The sequence below is a fragment of the Lachnellula hyalina genome (assembly GCF_007821495.1).
Source record: "Lachnellula hyalina strain CBS 185.66 chromosome Unknown contig00184, whole genome shotgun sequence".
NCBI classification, from domain to species: domain Eukaryota; kingdom Fungi; phylum Ascomycota; class Leotiomycetes; order Helotiales; family Lachnaceae; genus Lachnellula; species Lachnellula hyalina.
The window spans coordinates 29203-42183 of NW_022157298.1; the positions used below are offsets into that span (position 1 = coordinate 29203).

Here is a 12981-nt window from a genome sequence, read left to right on the forward strand (position 1 = left end):
GCTGAGCGGCGACCTCCGACTTGCGATTTAGATATTCCAACTCTCTACTTCTTCACCACTAACAACTTTGCGAATAACTTTAAAACACCTCAATTTTCCTCTTTAAACTTCTGCTTCTCCCCTCAAGCAAGTGCAGTCCGCATTCAAGTAAGAAAACCCCAATTCTTGCCCGTTGCCCCTTCTGACTCCCTAGATTACCCCTCCACGCGCACGCGCCCACAAGCTCTGAACGGGATCAAGTCCCAAGCTTCATCCTTCAACTACCCTCAACTAAACACCAACCAACTCACATCACCCCGAACAAGATGGCGACTCCTGCCAGAGATCCAATTACCTGCCACGTCCTCGATACTACGACCGGCCGTCCAGCACCCGAAATATCCATCAATCTGATCTGCACCACAGCCCCAGATATTGTATTCAACTGCACAACAAACGCCGACGGTCGCATCTTGCTATGGAACAACACACAAGGCCCCAATGGGGCAGAAGGGTCATTCGTCAAAACCCATAGCGGCGTCACAGCCACTTTGCACTGGCTGATTGGACAATATGCGCAGCAAACAGCGACGTCTGCCTGCCCCGCTGGGTCGAGTGTCTGGAAGTTGCAGTTTGATACAGGGTCCTACTACGGTGCTGGCAATACATTCTTTCCAACGGTGGAGTTGACGTTTTTGGTGAAGGAGGGGGAGCATTTCCATGTACCGTTGCTGCTGGGTCCGTATAGCTTCACGACGTATAGGGGAAGCTAGATGGCATAAGAATCCATGATACCAAATATTTAATGATTACTTCGTTGTACGCAATACTGTCTCCTTATCCCATGACGCTAAAAGCAGACCTCTCCATGCAAACTCCACGCTCCAAGCCCAATGTTATAATTTGGCAATAAGCCATCAATCTTTATGCAGATTCGCCTTGTGCAGCAACCCTTTCTTCCTTTCTCCATCCCTATATCCTTGATCATCTCTGTTCACCGCACCATTCTGCAGAGGTTTTTCCACTGCAGATCCATTTATGACATCTTCCACGTCCTTTCCTGCCACCGTTGTATGGTGTTCTCCTTCTGTTCCATTCGTAGCGGTGTGCTCAGGTGCAACACAGTCCTCTTCTGCATTGCTCTTGTGGCGCGAATGGTGTGAATGATGTCTGCCAAAGAAGGACAAATGACGACTGCGACTTCGACGAGGGACGTCTTCAGCTTCAAGAGTGGCGTTTTTCGAAGTGTCGGCGTCTGGATGTGGTAAAGTGGTGTTACGATCTTCCTCGTGTTAACCGCCGTATACGGATTAGGAGCAGGTATCCATACCTTCGCTGAACGGTTCTGGAAATCCGGTGCCTTTGCCCGCCGTGGTTTGATGCTTTGGTAGGTCATGGACGCTCGCCATGGCAATTGCGAGGTGATCTTTATATTTGCGGTGTCGAAAGTTTAGGGAGAGGGGAAGATCGGGTGGGCAAGGAGTGCAGCGTGTATGCGGGGAGACTGTTCTAGAAGTAAGCGCTTGAACAAATGAACTGAACATCGGGTAGGCAGTGCAGTGTATTTAGCCAGGCGATTGGATGTGAGTGATAGTTGTAGGAATGCCCGTGTGAGAATCGTTCCTTTTACTATTAGAATTGGCGTGAAACTGGCCTCGTGTGAATGTCCGAAGCACAGTCACAGCTGGTTGAATCATTTGAAAGGACTCGAGTTTGAGGCTGCTTTTTGCCAACGGCGAGGAAATGGATTTCGTAACTTACATTAGATACCCAGGTAGCCAGTGTAGAATAAAGCGGTTGCAAATAGGTGGTTGTAGGAGGAATTACACGCTAAGATTCTCCAGGTGTTGAAAGCAGAAATGGCTGGCAATTACCTAGGTACTTCCCAATTTTAATATTCCTCGTTGGTGACTTCCATGCGGTAGCCTTGTCAGGGGGGGCTCAGCGCGATGACGCTAACGCCAACGCAAATCTCAGCCAAAAGCGACAACTCTGCACCAACCCTTGCATAGCTGGAAAGGGCATGGCAGATTATACGGAACATACTTCGTGTTGTGGTCTTCAGTTGTTCATTGAGGCATTCAAGGTGTGAGTGACTACGAGGAAGTGCTCTCTAAAGAATCCACTATAGTACTTGGCTTCGCTTGGCAATCGAACCCCACAGTCTTGCCAAGCATCCCCCACCAGATCTAGGCTTCTTTTAGAACGACAACACCATTAAGAGTGAGAAGAACTTCATTCTTAGGAACTGCTGATTCTCTATTCAAAGGCTAGAATGTTGCAGCTGGCAGCCTCAGTTACTCAGTTCCCCCCATCCATCTCAAGTGACATGCAAGCCGTTTGCCACATCACAATAAGAACTGTCTGAAAATACATGTTTGCTTCCCTTGATCAACCTCGTCTCGCGCTCTTCTTTGGTTGACTCGAACCATCTCCTTCAGGCTCGCTATCCCCCATGACAGCCATGCCAAGCTTACCAAGACCAGCCGTCGAATCCCAGCAGCATTTCGCCCCTACGCTTTTTGCGCCTCTTCCCTGGCTTCCTGGATGATCTTCTTGGATCTCTCGCGCCAAGATTCCCGCGCCTGTTTGATAATTCCAAGCTCCTTGAGTCCCACCTCAGTTGTGAGCAGTGCATCGGCGATATCATTTGCCTTCTGGCACTCCTCCCAATAATTCAAGTACTGTCGGTTGAACGGTTGGTTGAGATCCCCATCAGCACTCTCTGCAACCCGCGCGCCTTACTTCAACTTTGCCAGCCAGGCCGGGTAGTCAGGATGCTGGGAGACGGTCTTCACAGTCCATTGACCGGCAACTTCACCATTGTTACCGTTGTAGGCGCTACCATCCTCCCGTCTCATGATAGTATCTGAACCACATAAAAGTGTTAGTAAATATTATTTATTCCACAGCACACAAAGTCATAGACGCCTAATAATATGAAGGAACATACCGTCAGGGGCACGAGCAGGTCTATTGAGCTCTGTATTCTTATGGTTCGCGCGATTCACCAGAAGCGACCTATCCCTAAGACAGTAGGCCGTCTCGAACCAAGCGACCTCTAACTTATCCAGATACCCATCCTCCAAAAGAACCGCGAAAGCCATAACCACGAAGTCGGAGAGTCGGCACCTCTTGATGCGCGGGTCGATAACTGCGAGCTTGGCAAAAAAGTAATCTGGGTCTGGATTGAAGAGTGGTCGGCTGGCGACCATGGCATGGTTGATGCTAGGAGTCATTTTGATGCTGCGTGGATGCACGTGCTTGCTGGAGTTCGAAGTTGAGGTGGCGAGCGAGGATGTGAGATGGCAGACGGAGGAGTATTTGTCGAAGTGAAAGACTGCAGAAAACACGTTAAGTAGGACGGCGTCAATCGCTGAGTTTGAGGATGTATGCCAGGAAACCAAATGTTGAGGTACCACGGAGATTGAGGCCGATGTTGCAGATGAGCAACGAGTAAGTTGCGGGTGTTGGATGATGAGGAAACGTTCTTTGGATGGATGGAAGAGGAAAGAAGTTAATAAGTGCTCGAAATTTTTAATATCTTTCCCCACCTTAAAATTAGATCTCTATAAAAGTGAATTGCTCGATTCACTTAAACCAAACATCACCGTCCAGAGTTAAAGTTAAGTGTTCTTGGCAACCAATATGGCAATTCGAATACTGGACCGCACTTAATAAAATGAAGGATCTTAAGTGTTACAAGTGTATTAGGAATGTAGGTACTAGCGTAGCGTAAATATATACAAGAGAAAACATTGCCACGAAACCGTTACGGCAATATACCTGACAATCCTTATATCATATATTCCCTTCTTGCCATTCTCCGCATCCTGACATCTAGATGACATACTAAACCATGTTAGTGGTTGTTCATATTTTGCAAAGAGAAACTCACAGGAATAAATAGGTAAGGCACCAGCTTTGTGTATTCATCCCAGCTCTCACCATACTTAACCTTGCACCTCTGGATGTCTCGGTAAGCCCTATGCACGATCATGGATGCGAAGAATACAGGATAAAACCATGGGAAGGGGCTGTTGAAACCGGTGACAAGACCCCAGGTAAGCGCAAAGTACAAGTCACAGGTGTAGTGGATCTTGCGAGCATAGCCATACCAGCCATCAACGAGGATAGAGTCGCCAGTCTTAGTCTTGATGGTGCGGGGATTCTTGACAGTTTGCCATGGAAGTTGAGGGAACGTCTTGCGCTCGACCAGAGTTCCACGTTCTTGGGCTCTGAATCGGTTCTTTTGCGAATTGGTCGTATCCCAGATCCAGTACATAAACAGATATGAAATAAAAAGAGGGGCCATAACATAGGGACCCCAGTGGTAGGTTGAAGGTGCATGATTAGCAAGGTATAGTGTGCAGTGGCAGTAGCTCAGAGGAACACCAGCCAAATTCCAGAAGATGAGCATAAATCCCCATTTCTCATAATACATATCCCTAGAAAGTTAGCAGTTGTAACGAGAAATCAGATGCTATTTCTTACCAAGTCGTAGTGATGCATTCTTCACCCTTGGAGCAGGCATTGGCGTACAAAAAGTGGGCCATAACCAAGAAGCAAACTTCGGCGGAAACATATCCAAATTGCTCATATTGACGAGCAGCCGTTCCACAGGTAAGTCCGAAGAGAATATACCAAGGAAGGCGCACCTCGAAGAACATCTTGAAATCCAAGACGCCAAACAATCGAGGGTTCAGCTCCGCGCCCATGAAGAAGTCATAAAGCGGGTAGCCCGTCATGCGATGCTGGGCACCTCTAGCAAGAGCTGAGAAGTATGCAATAATTGCTACCAAGTACCCGGAGCAGATTGCAACAGACATCAGGGGTCCGAACTCATCGATGATGTTATACAGTGGGAAAATACCGGTGTAGTGTAAGACTCCCGCAAGCACAATCGTAGTGTAGAAAGACCATACCGCCGAGCAGTAGTATTTCAATTGCTTCCCTCCTTCGTGTGCTAGAGGTTTGCCATAGGTGTAAACTCCGGGGAGAAGGCAATAGCAAGCACCTTCGAAGATGAAGAATGCCCAGTAAATCTCCCACGCGTATAGGGACGGGTAGGCTTCTTCATAGATCAAGTTTCCCAGATGTTTGAAGAAATCCGTATAGCTCTGGCCCGGCTCTGGTGTGGGAAATTTGCCCTCGTAAAACGTCGCACCAATCCACATATAGTACATAAGCGTTGGAAATCCAATCATCATCATAGTGACACCGAGAGACCCCCCGAAGTCGAAGTGTCCACTGGAGTCGATCTTGGGGTCTGTTCCAACCACCCAGCCGTCGATAGCCTCAGCCTTTGTCTTTGCAGAGCCATTGGTCGTCACACCATTGCCGTTTGAAGCGTGTCCATTTAATACCGACCCATTGTTGTCGACCGCAATTTCCAGCGCAGATCCATTTGTCTTTACGCCATTACCATTCAAAGCATGTCCATTTGTTACCGATCCATTACTATCGACCGAACCATCCAGCGCAAATCCATTCGTGGTCGCCTTCTCTACCATGCTTTTCTTCCGTCGCAGAGTCTGTGTCGAGGGGGGTTTCTGTGAGGGATTGTCTGTCGCAGAACTAGACTCGTCGTCGTAGTCTTCGGGGAATTGGGACTTGCGACGGTATGGGCGGCGTGTACCTGGCGTCTGTACGAGGCCAAGGTGGTCGGTCTTTCTGTAGAACATATAAGTTAATGATTATTTTGTGATAACAATCTGCGGTGATGTTTTACTTGGGGGTCTGCCGTAAAGAGTATCGTCCAGACATTTTGATTTGGACTGAGGGCGAAGGAATAAAGTAGTGACGTTATTAATTTACAAGAGCCGAACTGAGAAGGAAAGATAAAAAGAAGTCGGATTAATTATAAAGTTGTGTGTATATGTATATCCAGGTATTGATGCGCATGGCGATGCATCTGGTGCAATTCGTGTCGTGCCGTTGCGTGAGGTGAGGTGGAGGTTGTGAGGAGTGAAATGATGGGGAAATTTTATCTTTTGTTGACCTGTGTTCAGATGCGAAATTTAGCCGCGTTAATTAGGAAACGCGACGCGACGCGAATTGGCAAATCACATCGCTCAATTAACTATTGGCCTGCTCAGGACGTCAATTGAAAATGCCCTCATCTCATCTCATCTAGTGTACATCCACAAGCACTTTCAACCCTCTGCTCTTTAGTTCGCAAGCTTCACTTTTATTTCTCAGGGCTGCCTCGCTATCATTAGATAGATAGCAGGCAGACACAACCAACTATCATACACTACAGCTTGCCACCAATATGCCACTTTTATGAACATCGCATCTTTACCAAATGTCTCTGCGCTTTTCGCCATGCAAAACAATGTAGCGGCAAACCCAGGAAGTGTACAAGCCACGTCTCCTACTTCACTCCAAAATCCGGGGTGGATGCGGGCAGCACGAAGTCTTCAACCACAGCCCTCGAAGCATTGACCCGTCAATGCCTTCATCAACTCAGTCAACTCGCCACATCTCTCCTCCCGCACCTCATATCTTCTGATAGAACAACAGGTAAGCAACCTTGTTGTCCTTGACCGAGAATTTCTCACTCTTAGTCTTAGGCGTCGAGGTAGAGGTAGAGGTACCGTTGACTACATTCGACCATTTCTTACCTGGCCCGCTTGCCTGCTTCCACCCGTCATTCAGGGTCGACTCTTCTTCATCATTGATTGAAGAGAACATGTTGCCTGATGATGGGGTGTCCTTTTTTTGGGCTTCCAGTGCAGCAGCGAGTACCTTTGGATCCTCCTCACTTCCACCCTCAGCAACATCCTCACTCCTGACTCTTCTAATCACTGTATCGTCAAGTCGAATCCACTCACGCCCATCTTGCCTTCTAACATCCACCGTATAATGACCGCCACTTGCGTTCTTGCCGTGGTGGTAGACTACTGCAATCAGGCGATATTTGGGGAGTCCACCATGAGCATATACGCCTCGCTTCTGTCGTGGAAAGACCTCCTTGGGGATCTCAAGCTCCAGGGGATAGCCCACCTTCTTCCATATCTTTTGCGTTCCACCGGCGTTGTCGTATTGGAATCGCTTCAGATGCAGAATGAGAACAGGTGGTAATGTCTCGATGAATACTTGCTTCGTAGCAGTGATGTTCGGTCCTTTGGGTGATTTGAAGTCTCCATGCAATGCCTCGGATCGGGTGAGACCCTTCAGCGCATCGATGATATTGTTGACGTTGGGCGCGCCAATGTCAAGTTGTAAAGGCTGGTATGGCTCGAGAGTAACGGAATCTTTCAAACCTGGAACTCGAAGTTCAGATCTGAGATTGCCGCCAAAAATCTTGGTAATCGGAGAACCAGTGACAATGGTACCAGAAGACCTCGTAATTGCAGCCTTTTGTTTTGGGCCAACCTCCAGCCAACCATTCTCCTTGCCCGAAACTGATCCTGCAATACTGCCAGTATCGCTCGTAGGAGACGATGGGCCGTTGGTAGGGGTTGCAATAGCTGAAGTCGTATTCGATGTACTAGCTCGCATAACCTGTACGCATTCATCGTGAAGTCCTTCAAGTAGAAAGCCAAGAAACTCCTCGGCATCTTGTTGATGACCTCGCTAAACAGAATTAGTTGACGCATTCAACAGACGTATGGGTTACTTACTCTCATGCTCGAGAATCTTGGCAATCTCTTAATGACATCGTAGACGAAATCGGGGGTGAAGGGCTCGCCATATTGTTCAAGTTCTCCCTCCTTGAGCCGCAGCTTCAATTGCTCGACTGAGGTTGCAGAGTCAATGATGGGAAATTCTCGCATGAACATGATCCTATATTAGTGGTTAGAAATGATGTCCCGAACGGAAAGGTTAGACTTACATGGCATCAATCAGTGGAGTTTCGCTCTTGAAACTATATGTTGTCTGCTTGCCAACCTGGTTGAGAAATGTAAAGAAAGGATCGCAGAAAACGAGAACTTGCAATACCTAGAAGCCATTAGATAGGACTTCGCACAATGGTAGGTTGGATACTTACAGAATTCATATAGCACATATTGCCAGTGTTGACCAATCCTCGGGGCTCCAAAAAAGATACTTTGGTATCATTAGAAACAGCACTGAAAGTACGCAATGCCTCAACCAGAGATTCCGCATTGGACTTGGAGTTTCCAGAGACAGCTTCAGCTCCTGATCCACTCGTGGGATGTGCATTTGCAGAAGCATTGGGGTTGAAAAGACCAGTCCAAAGCTTTGGGGTTTTCCAGGCTTGAGGAGATTCCACCACTGTCTCCTCTGTCGGGCCTTGATTATTCCCAGTTTGGGTATCCTCCTGTGTGCTTTCTACCGTTGGGTGTTCTGATTGAACTTCCTCGGGGGCTTTGTGAGTAGCTTGCTTTGATGTATCTCGAGGTGCGGATTTAGGCAATGCAGATATAATTGGTACGGCGGGAACGGTAGGATTCCTCGTTGGTTTTGCGGCCAAGGGTGTGATCTCCTCATCAGCTGTAGTGGACGTCTGTTGTATCGAGGATGGAGTTGTGGGGGTGGTTGAGCTGGTTCCTTCGGATTGGGGGTGGTTTGTAGATGGTGTCTCGGGACGAGGAATAGCTGCGTCTGATGTTTCGGCTGAGGAGGTTTCTTCGATATTCAACATTTTCCCCAATGGATTCCGAGGGAGCTTTACGGATTCGGCTGGAAGTTCTGACGTATGTTTTCTTCTTCTTCTAGATCGCTTGGTCGGCCATGGAAGGTCAGGTCTCGAAAACCAAGGTAACTAAGCTCGAATTAGTATGTTATACATAAACCTACGAAGGGTAGACTTACTGGTGCCCGAAACGGCTGGCGTGGGGGTGGAGCTGGGGGTGCTTGAGGAGGTGATGTAGGTGCCACACTCAGAGCTGGCTGGGGTGTTGGGGGGGTCATAGGTCGAGGAACGGTGTGCGTCGATTGTGTAGAGGAAGGGGTCTGTGGAGGAGGCGGCGCTTGATATGAGCTTGCGACAACGGGCGATTGTTGCGGCCGTGGAGGATACGACTGTTGTTGGGGGATTGGTGGACGGGGGAAATGTTGCATCGGGGGCGGAGGTGGAGATTGAATATATGGAGGATATGGACCGTACTGCTGGTGAGGCATACCGGTATTGTGGTATTGGGGGGGCATTTGCTGGTGTTGTGGATAGAAATTCGCGTTGTACGGATTCGCATATGGATTATACATTTGCGGCCCAGGACCTGGAGGATAAGGTTGCTGATTGTGGTTGTTGTGGTGATGCTGGCTCTGGTTATACGGTCTCCTCCTGCCCATATCTGACGGCATGACTTGCCCTGCCGGCAGATGACGGCCGTTCATCATGCCGGCGTGGGAGGATGGGGGTGAGGTTGAGGTTATCCCAAACTGGCCGCGTTCTCGTTCTGGTTCTGGGGGCTGCGCGGCGCAGGGCTGTCGAGGTAAGATGGGGGCTTTTCGGAGACGGAGAACATTCAGCTATTATCAAAGTACGCGCTTACGCGATGCACGACGTAGGGATGAAGAGTTGAGAGGTTGTGATGTTGGTAGAAGCAGCGCGTGTTGTTGTCGCATGAGTATTGAGAGCAAGGCAAGGCAGCTTTCTGAGTATTCCCAAAATTATGGACCCAGCGACCGAGCCAGAGGATGACTGATGCACGCACGAGTGGATGGTGATTGGGCGCATTCGTATAGTCATTCACGAGTATTTATTTATATTTATATTACAGGATTTAGTTGGTAAGTTACCTTGTATCTACAAATCAATTATATAAAATGATTAAAAACATTTCCTAATCTATAATTTCTCTGCCAACAAGCAAGCAATATCAAACGGAATAATAGCTTCTTGCCCTTTTGATGACGGATAAACTGCCGGTTACCGAATGGATGTTCCGCCCCGCCAGACAACGAAGTGACTCCCCACCCCACTCCACTCCACTCACTCCCTCCTTCCCTCCCTCCTCCTTTCCCTATCAATAACCAGCGCCATCTGGCGTCTGCTTTGCAATTATACAAGCTCACTCTTCTCCCACTTCTGACGTTCGAGGAGACTGGCAGTTTGTTGCTTCTCTTTCATCCAGTTACTTGATATTACGCCGCCACCCTGGGCTAGTATCTACATCTACACCTACACTCCTACCCAGCAAGTACCCAAGACTCGAGTCAGTCCCGCCATCAACACGCCTTGCGGATATACCCAACCCTTTCGACTGTATTGCTCCACCAGATAGGTTCGTAGAAGGGTGTCTAATCCCATGTTTGGCAGTCTCTTGTCCAGCGAAGCGCCCATCAGCCCAGCTCACGACAATGACTTCTGCTCCCCTAAACGCGTCAACATCTGGTGGGAAATCACTCAATATCTCGTCCCATTCGTCTCTCCAACAACACCAAACTTCAATCACTTCTCCTGCCTTTGACTCGAGTTCTAGACGTTCTAGCCACCAGTCCACTCCTATACATACATCTGCCCGGAACAATCAGGTCCGCAAGAAGCACCACAAGAACTTCACGAAGCCGAGACTTGGAAACGACGACGAAATGGCGGAATCTGTAAGGCTATCAACCCAAGACTATGACTGGTACTAACGGCAAGCAGGGTGCCATGAGAAATGCCAACAGCCGCCGGGGTCAAACTTCTATTACCCATCTTATGAACTTCACTCTTCCCCCTCGACCTCAAGATTACCGAAACACCATTGCTCGCGGAACACGAAGGGGGAACATCTATGGTATTGGGTCCGGCCACCATTCCAGCGATAAGGCAAGGTGCGTCGTGCTCCATCTCCCAAATCGGCTCATCTAATTCAAACAGATACATACATGCCAATTACCGCTTCATTGTGAAACCCTACGGTAATTACAAGCCGCAAGCCATCAATGCCGATCAGCACCTCGACTGGAATGATGTCTTACAAATTCTCGCCTCTTCAGTATCTCAAGAAGCATCATGTCCAATTTGCCTCTCGCATCCTGTAGCACCAAGGATGGCAAAATGCGGTCATATATTCTGTTTGCCTTGCCTTATCCGCTACATGCATTCTACTGACGAGACAAATCCGCTGCCGGAAAAGAAGGCGCGCTGGAAAAAATGCCCGATTTGTTGGGATTCGGTGTATATTTCGGAGACGAAACCTGTGAGGTGGTACACGGGACAAGAGGGGGCTTCACCACGGGAGGGAGACGATGTTGTGCTAAGACTTGTGATGAGGCAGCCGGGAAGCACTCTCGCTCTTCCGCGGGATGGGGCCGATGCGCTCGGCAAAGCGGAAGATATTCCTTGGTATTTTGCTGCAGAAGTCACCGATTATGCTCGGATCATGAAGGGCAGTGAGGAGTATATGTTGGAACAATTCGATAATGAGATCGAGGAACTGAAACGTCAAGAGAACGAGGACGAGTTGATGTTTGGCGAAGAGCCCGAGTGGACGAAGAAAGCAGTCAATGCTGTCAACGCTGCAAAAGAGAACATACGGGGAGTCGGTGATCCACCATTAATGCCCAAACAACCGGCAGAGAAGAAACCGAAGCGGCAACCTATTCAGTTCAAACCGATCGAGAACGTGCCCGAAATTTACTTCATCGAAAACTCCTCGCAGTCAGGTCTTGACCTGCCCATTTTGCCATCTCCGATCTCCGATTCTTCTGAGCAGCAAACTGCCGCTCAACAACATCCGGCTCCCAAACCCCTGTATCAACATACTTCAAATGGAGCCCATCGCCCTGATGATCCGTACTTTTTCTACCAAGGTTTACTCCACTACTATCTTGCCCCCCTTGATATCCGAATCTTGAAATCTGCTTTTGGCAACTTTGCGTCTTTCCCTTCCACTCTTCTTCCTCGCGTTGAGCGCGTTTCTACAGGTCACATAATGGATGATGAATTACGAAAACGAACGAAATACCTTTCCCATCTCCCCTACGGCTGCGAAGTGGGCTTTCTTGAATGTAATTGGACCGATGTCGTTGCCCCTGAAATATTAGAACAGTTCCTACCAGAGATCGAGAAAAGAAGGAAGCGAAATAGAGACAAAGAGAATCGAGAAGAAAAGGATAGATTACGGGCAGAGAAAGCGGAAGATGAGGCGCGGTGGGCGACCGCGAGAAGGAAACGACCGATTATGGCTACAGAAAACTTCTCCGAGGACGACTTCCATCCCTTGGCTTCTTCATCACTTGATGCTACAAATGCATCTCCGCCGTGGGCTACTCGGCAAGGGTCATCATTCGCATCTCTTGCATCCCCTTCTACGAGCCCGTGTGCCCCGAGAACTGTGTGGGGAACTACCGTGATTGCGCCAGCATCCCCCGACTTCCAACCCCAGCAATTGGAGAACGATGGTGACGATGGGTGGTTACATTCTTGGGAGCAAGAAATACTTGCCGAGAACGAGCTCATTGCGCAGGTTCAAGCAACTTCATTAGGCGGCCAGGAGAATCAGAAGGTTGGACTGGGCGGACCTGTGAGTGGAGGTGGAGGGCAGCAAGGAAAGAAGAAGAAGGCGAAGAAAATCACACTCATGAGCACGAATGCTCGAAGAGCGGCTTGAATAGCGCATGGTCAGCGTTTTCAGGAATGCTTTCGGACTCGCATTGCTATAGCATTAAACATACTGGCGTATAAGGGAACGTGCACTTTGCAAAGGTCTTGTATTGGAAACATACAAAGGATAGCACGGATACCTGAACCTGTATCAGCAGAATCATACATCAACATCTGCTAATGTTCGAATCATAGTTCACCCCTGTGCGTTTGTCTTCTTCGTAATGGATCAAGTGGTGAAATTATTCCGTCTTACGTTTGGCTTTTCTGCTTCTTCCACAGCGCAAACGTGTCTAATCGACGATTGGAATTGTCAAACGAGCTCTAATGTTGCCGTGCGGCATAGATGTCCATTTCACACTGACTCACACCGAACGAAGGCTTTGTTCTCCTTCTATCATTCGCCAAATATGTTATGCTTTCTAAGGAAGCATGTTGCTTACCGTAAGAATATCTACGCGATACGGAGTACGGTGCACTTTCAATTTCCGAAG

General features: G+C 48.5%; 4 protein-coding genes across 4 annotated transcripts; 2 read left to right on the forward strand and 2 right to left on the reverse strand.

Annotated features, from left to right (window-relative positions):
- Positions 1 to 305: 305 nt before the first annotated feature.
- Positions 306 to 752, forward strand: SPCC285.04 (putative 5-hydroxyisourate hydrolase; the record flags this gene model as incomplete). The annotated part of the gene is made up of 1 exon (XM_031152542.1): positions 306 to 752. The coding sequence occupies one exon, from the start codon at positions 306 to 308 to the stop codon at positions 750 to 752; it is 447 nt and encodes a 148-aa protein (XP_031002168.1).
- Positions 753 to 3819: 3067 nt separating this feature from the next.
- sts1_2 (Delta(24(24(1)))-sterol reductase) lies at positions 3820 to 5745 on the reverse strand (the record flags this gene model as incomplete). Its single annotated transcript, XM_031152543.1, has 4 exons — positions 3820 to 3831; positions 3878 to 4427; positions 4474 to 5652; positions 5711 to 5745. The coding sequence occupies 4 exons, from the start codon at positions 5743 to 5745 to the stop codon at positions 3820 to 3822; spliced, it is 1776 nt and encodes a 591-aa protein (XP_031002161.1).
- A 735-nt stretch (positions 5746 to 6480) lies between these two features.
- Positions 6481 to 9519, reverse strand: ubp3 (putative ubiquitin carboxyl-terminal hydrolase; the record flags this gene model as incomplete). The annotated part of the gene is made up of 6 exons (XM_031152544.1): positions 6481 to 7560; positions 7608 to 7770; positions 7820 to 7926; positions 7976 to 8713; positions 8764 to 9398; positions 9447 to 9519. 6 exons carry the CDS (start codon positions 9517 to 9519, stop codon positions 6481 to 6483), a joined length of 2796 nt encoding a protein of 931 aa, XP_031002162.1.
- Positions 9520 to 10254: 735 nt separating this feature from the next.
- On the forward strand, positions 10255 to 12494 carry SPBP8B7.23 (putative RING finger protein; the record flags this gene model as incomplete). The annotated part of the gene is made up of 3 exons (XM_031152545.1): positions 10255 to 10497; positions 10544 to 10713; positions 10760 to 12494. The coding sequence occupies 3 exons, from the start codon at positions 10255 to 10257 to the stop codon at positions 12492 to 12494; spliced, it is 2148 nt and encodes a 715-aa protein (XP_031002163.1).
- Between the last annotated feature and the right edge of the window lie 487 nt (positions 12495 to 12981).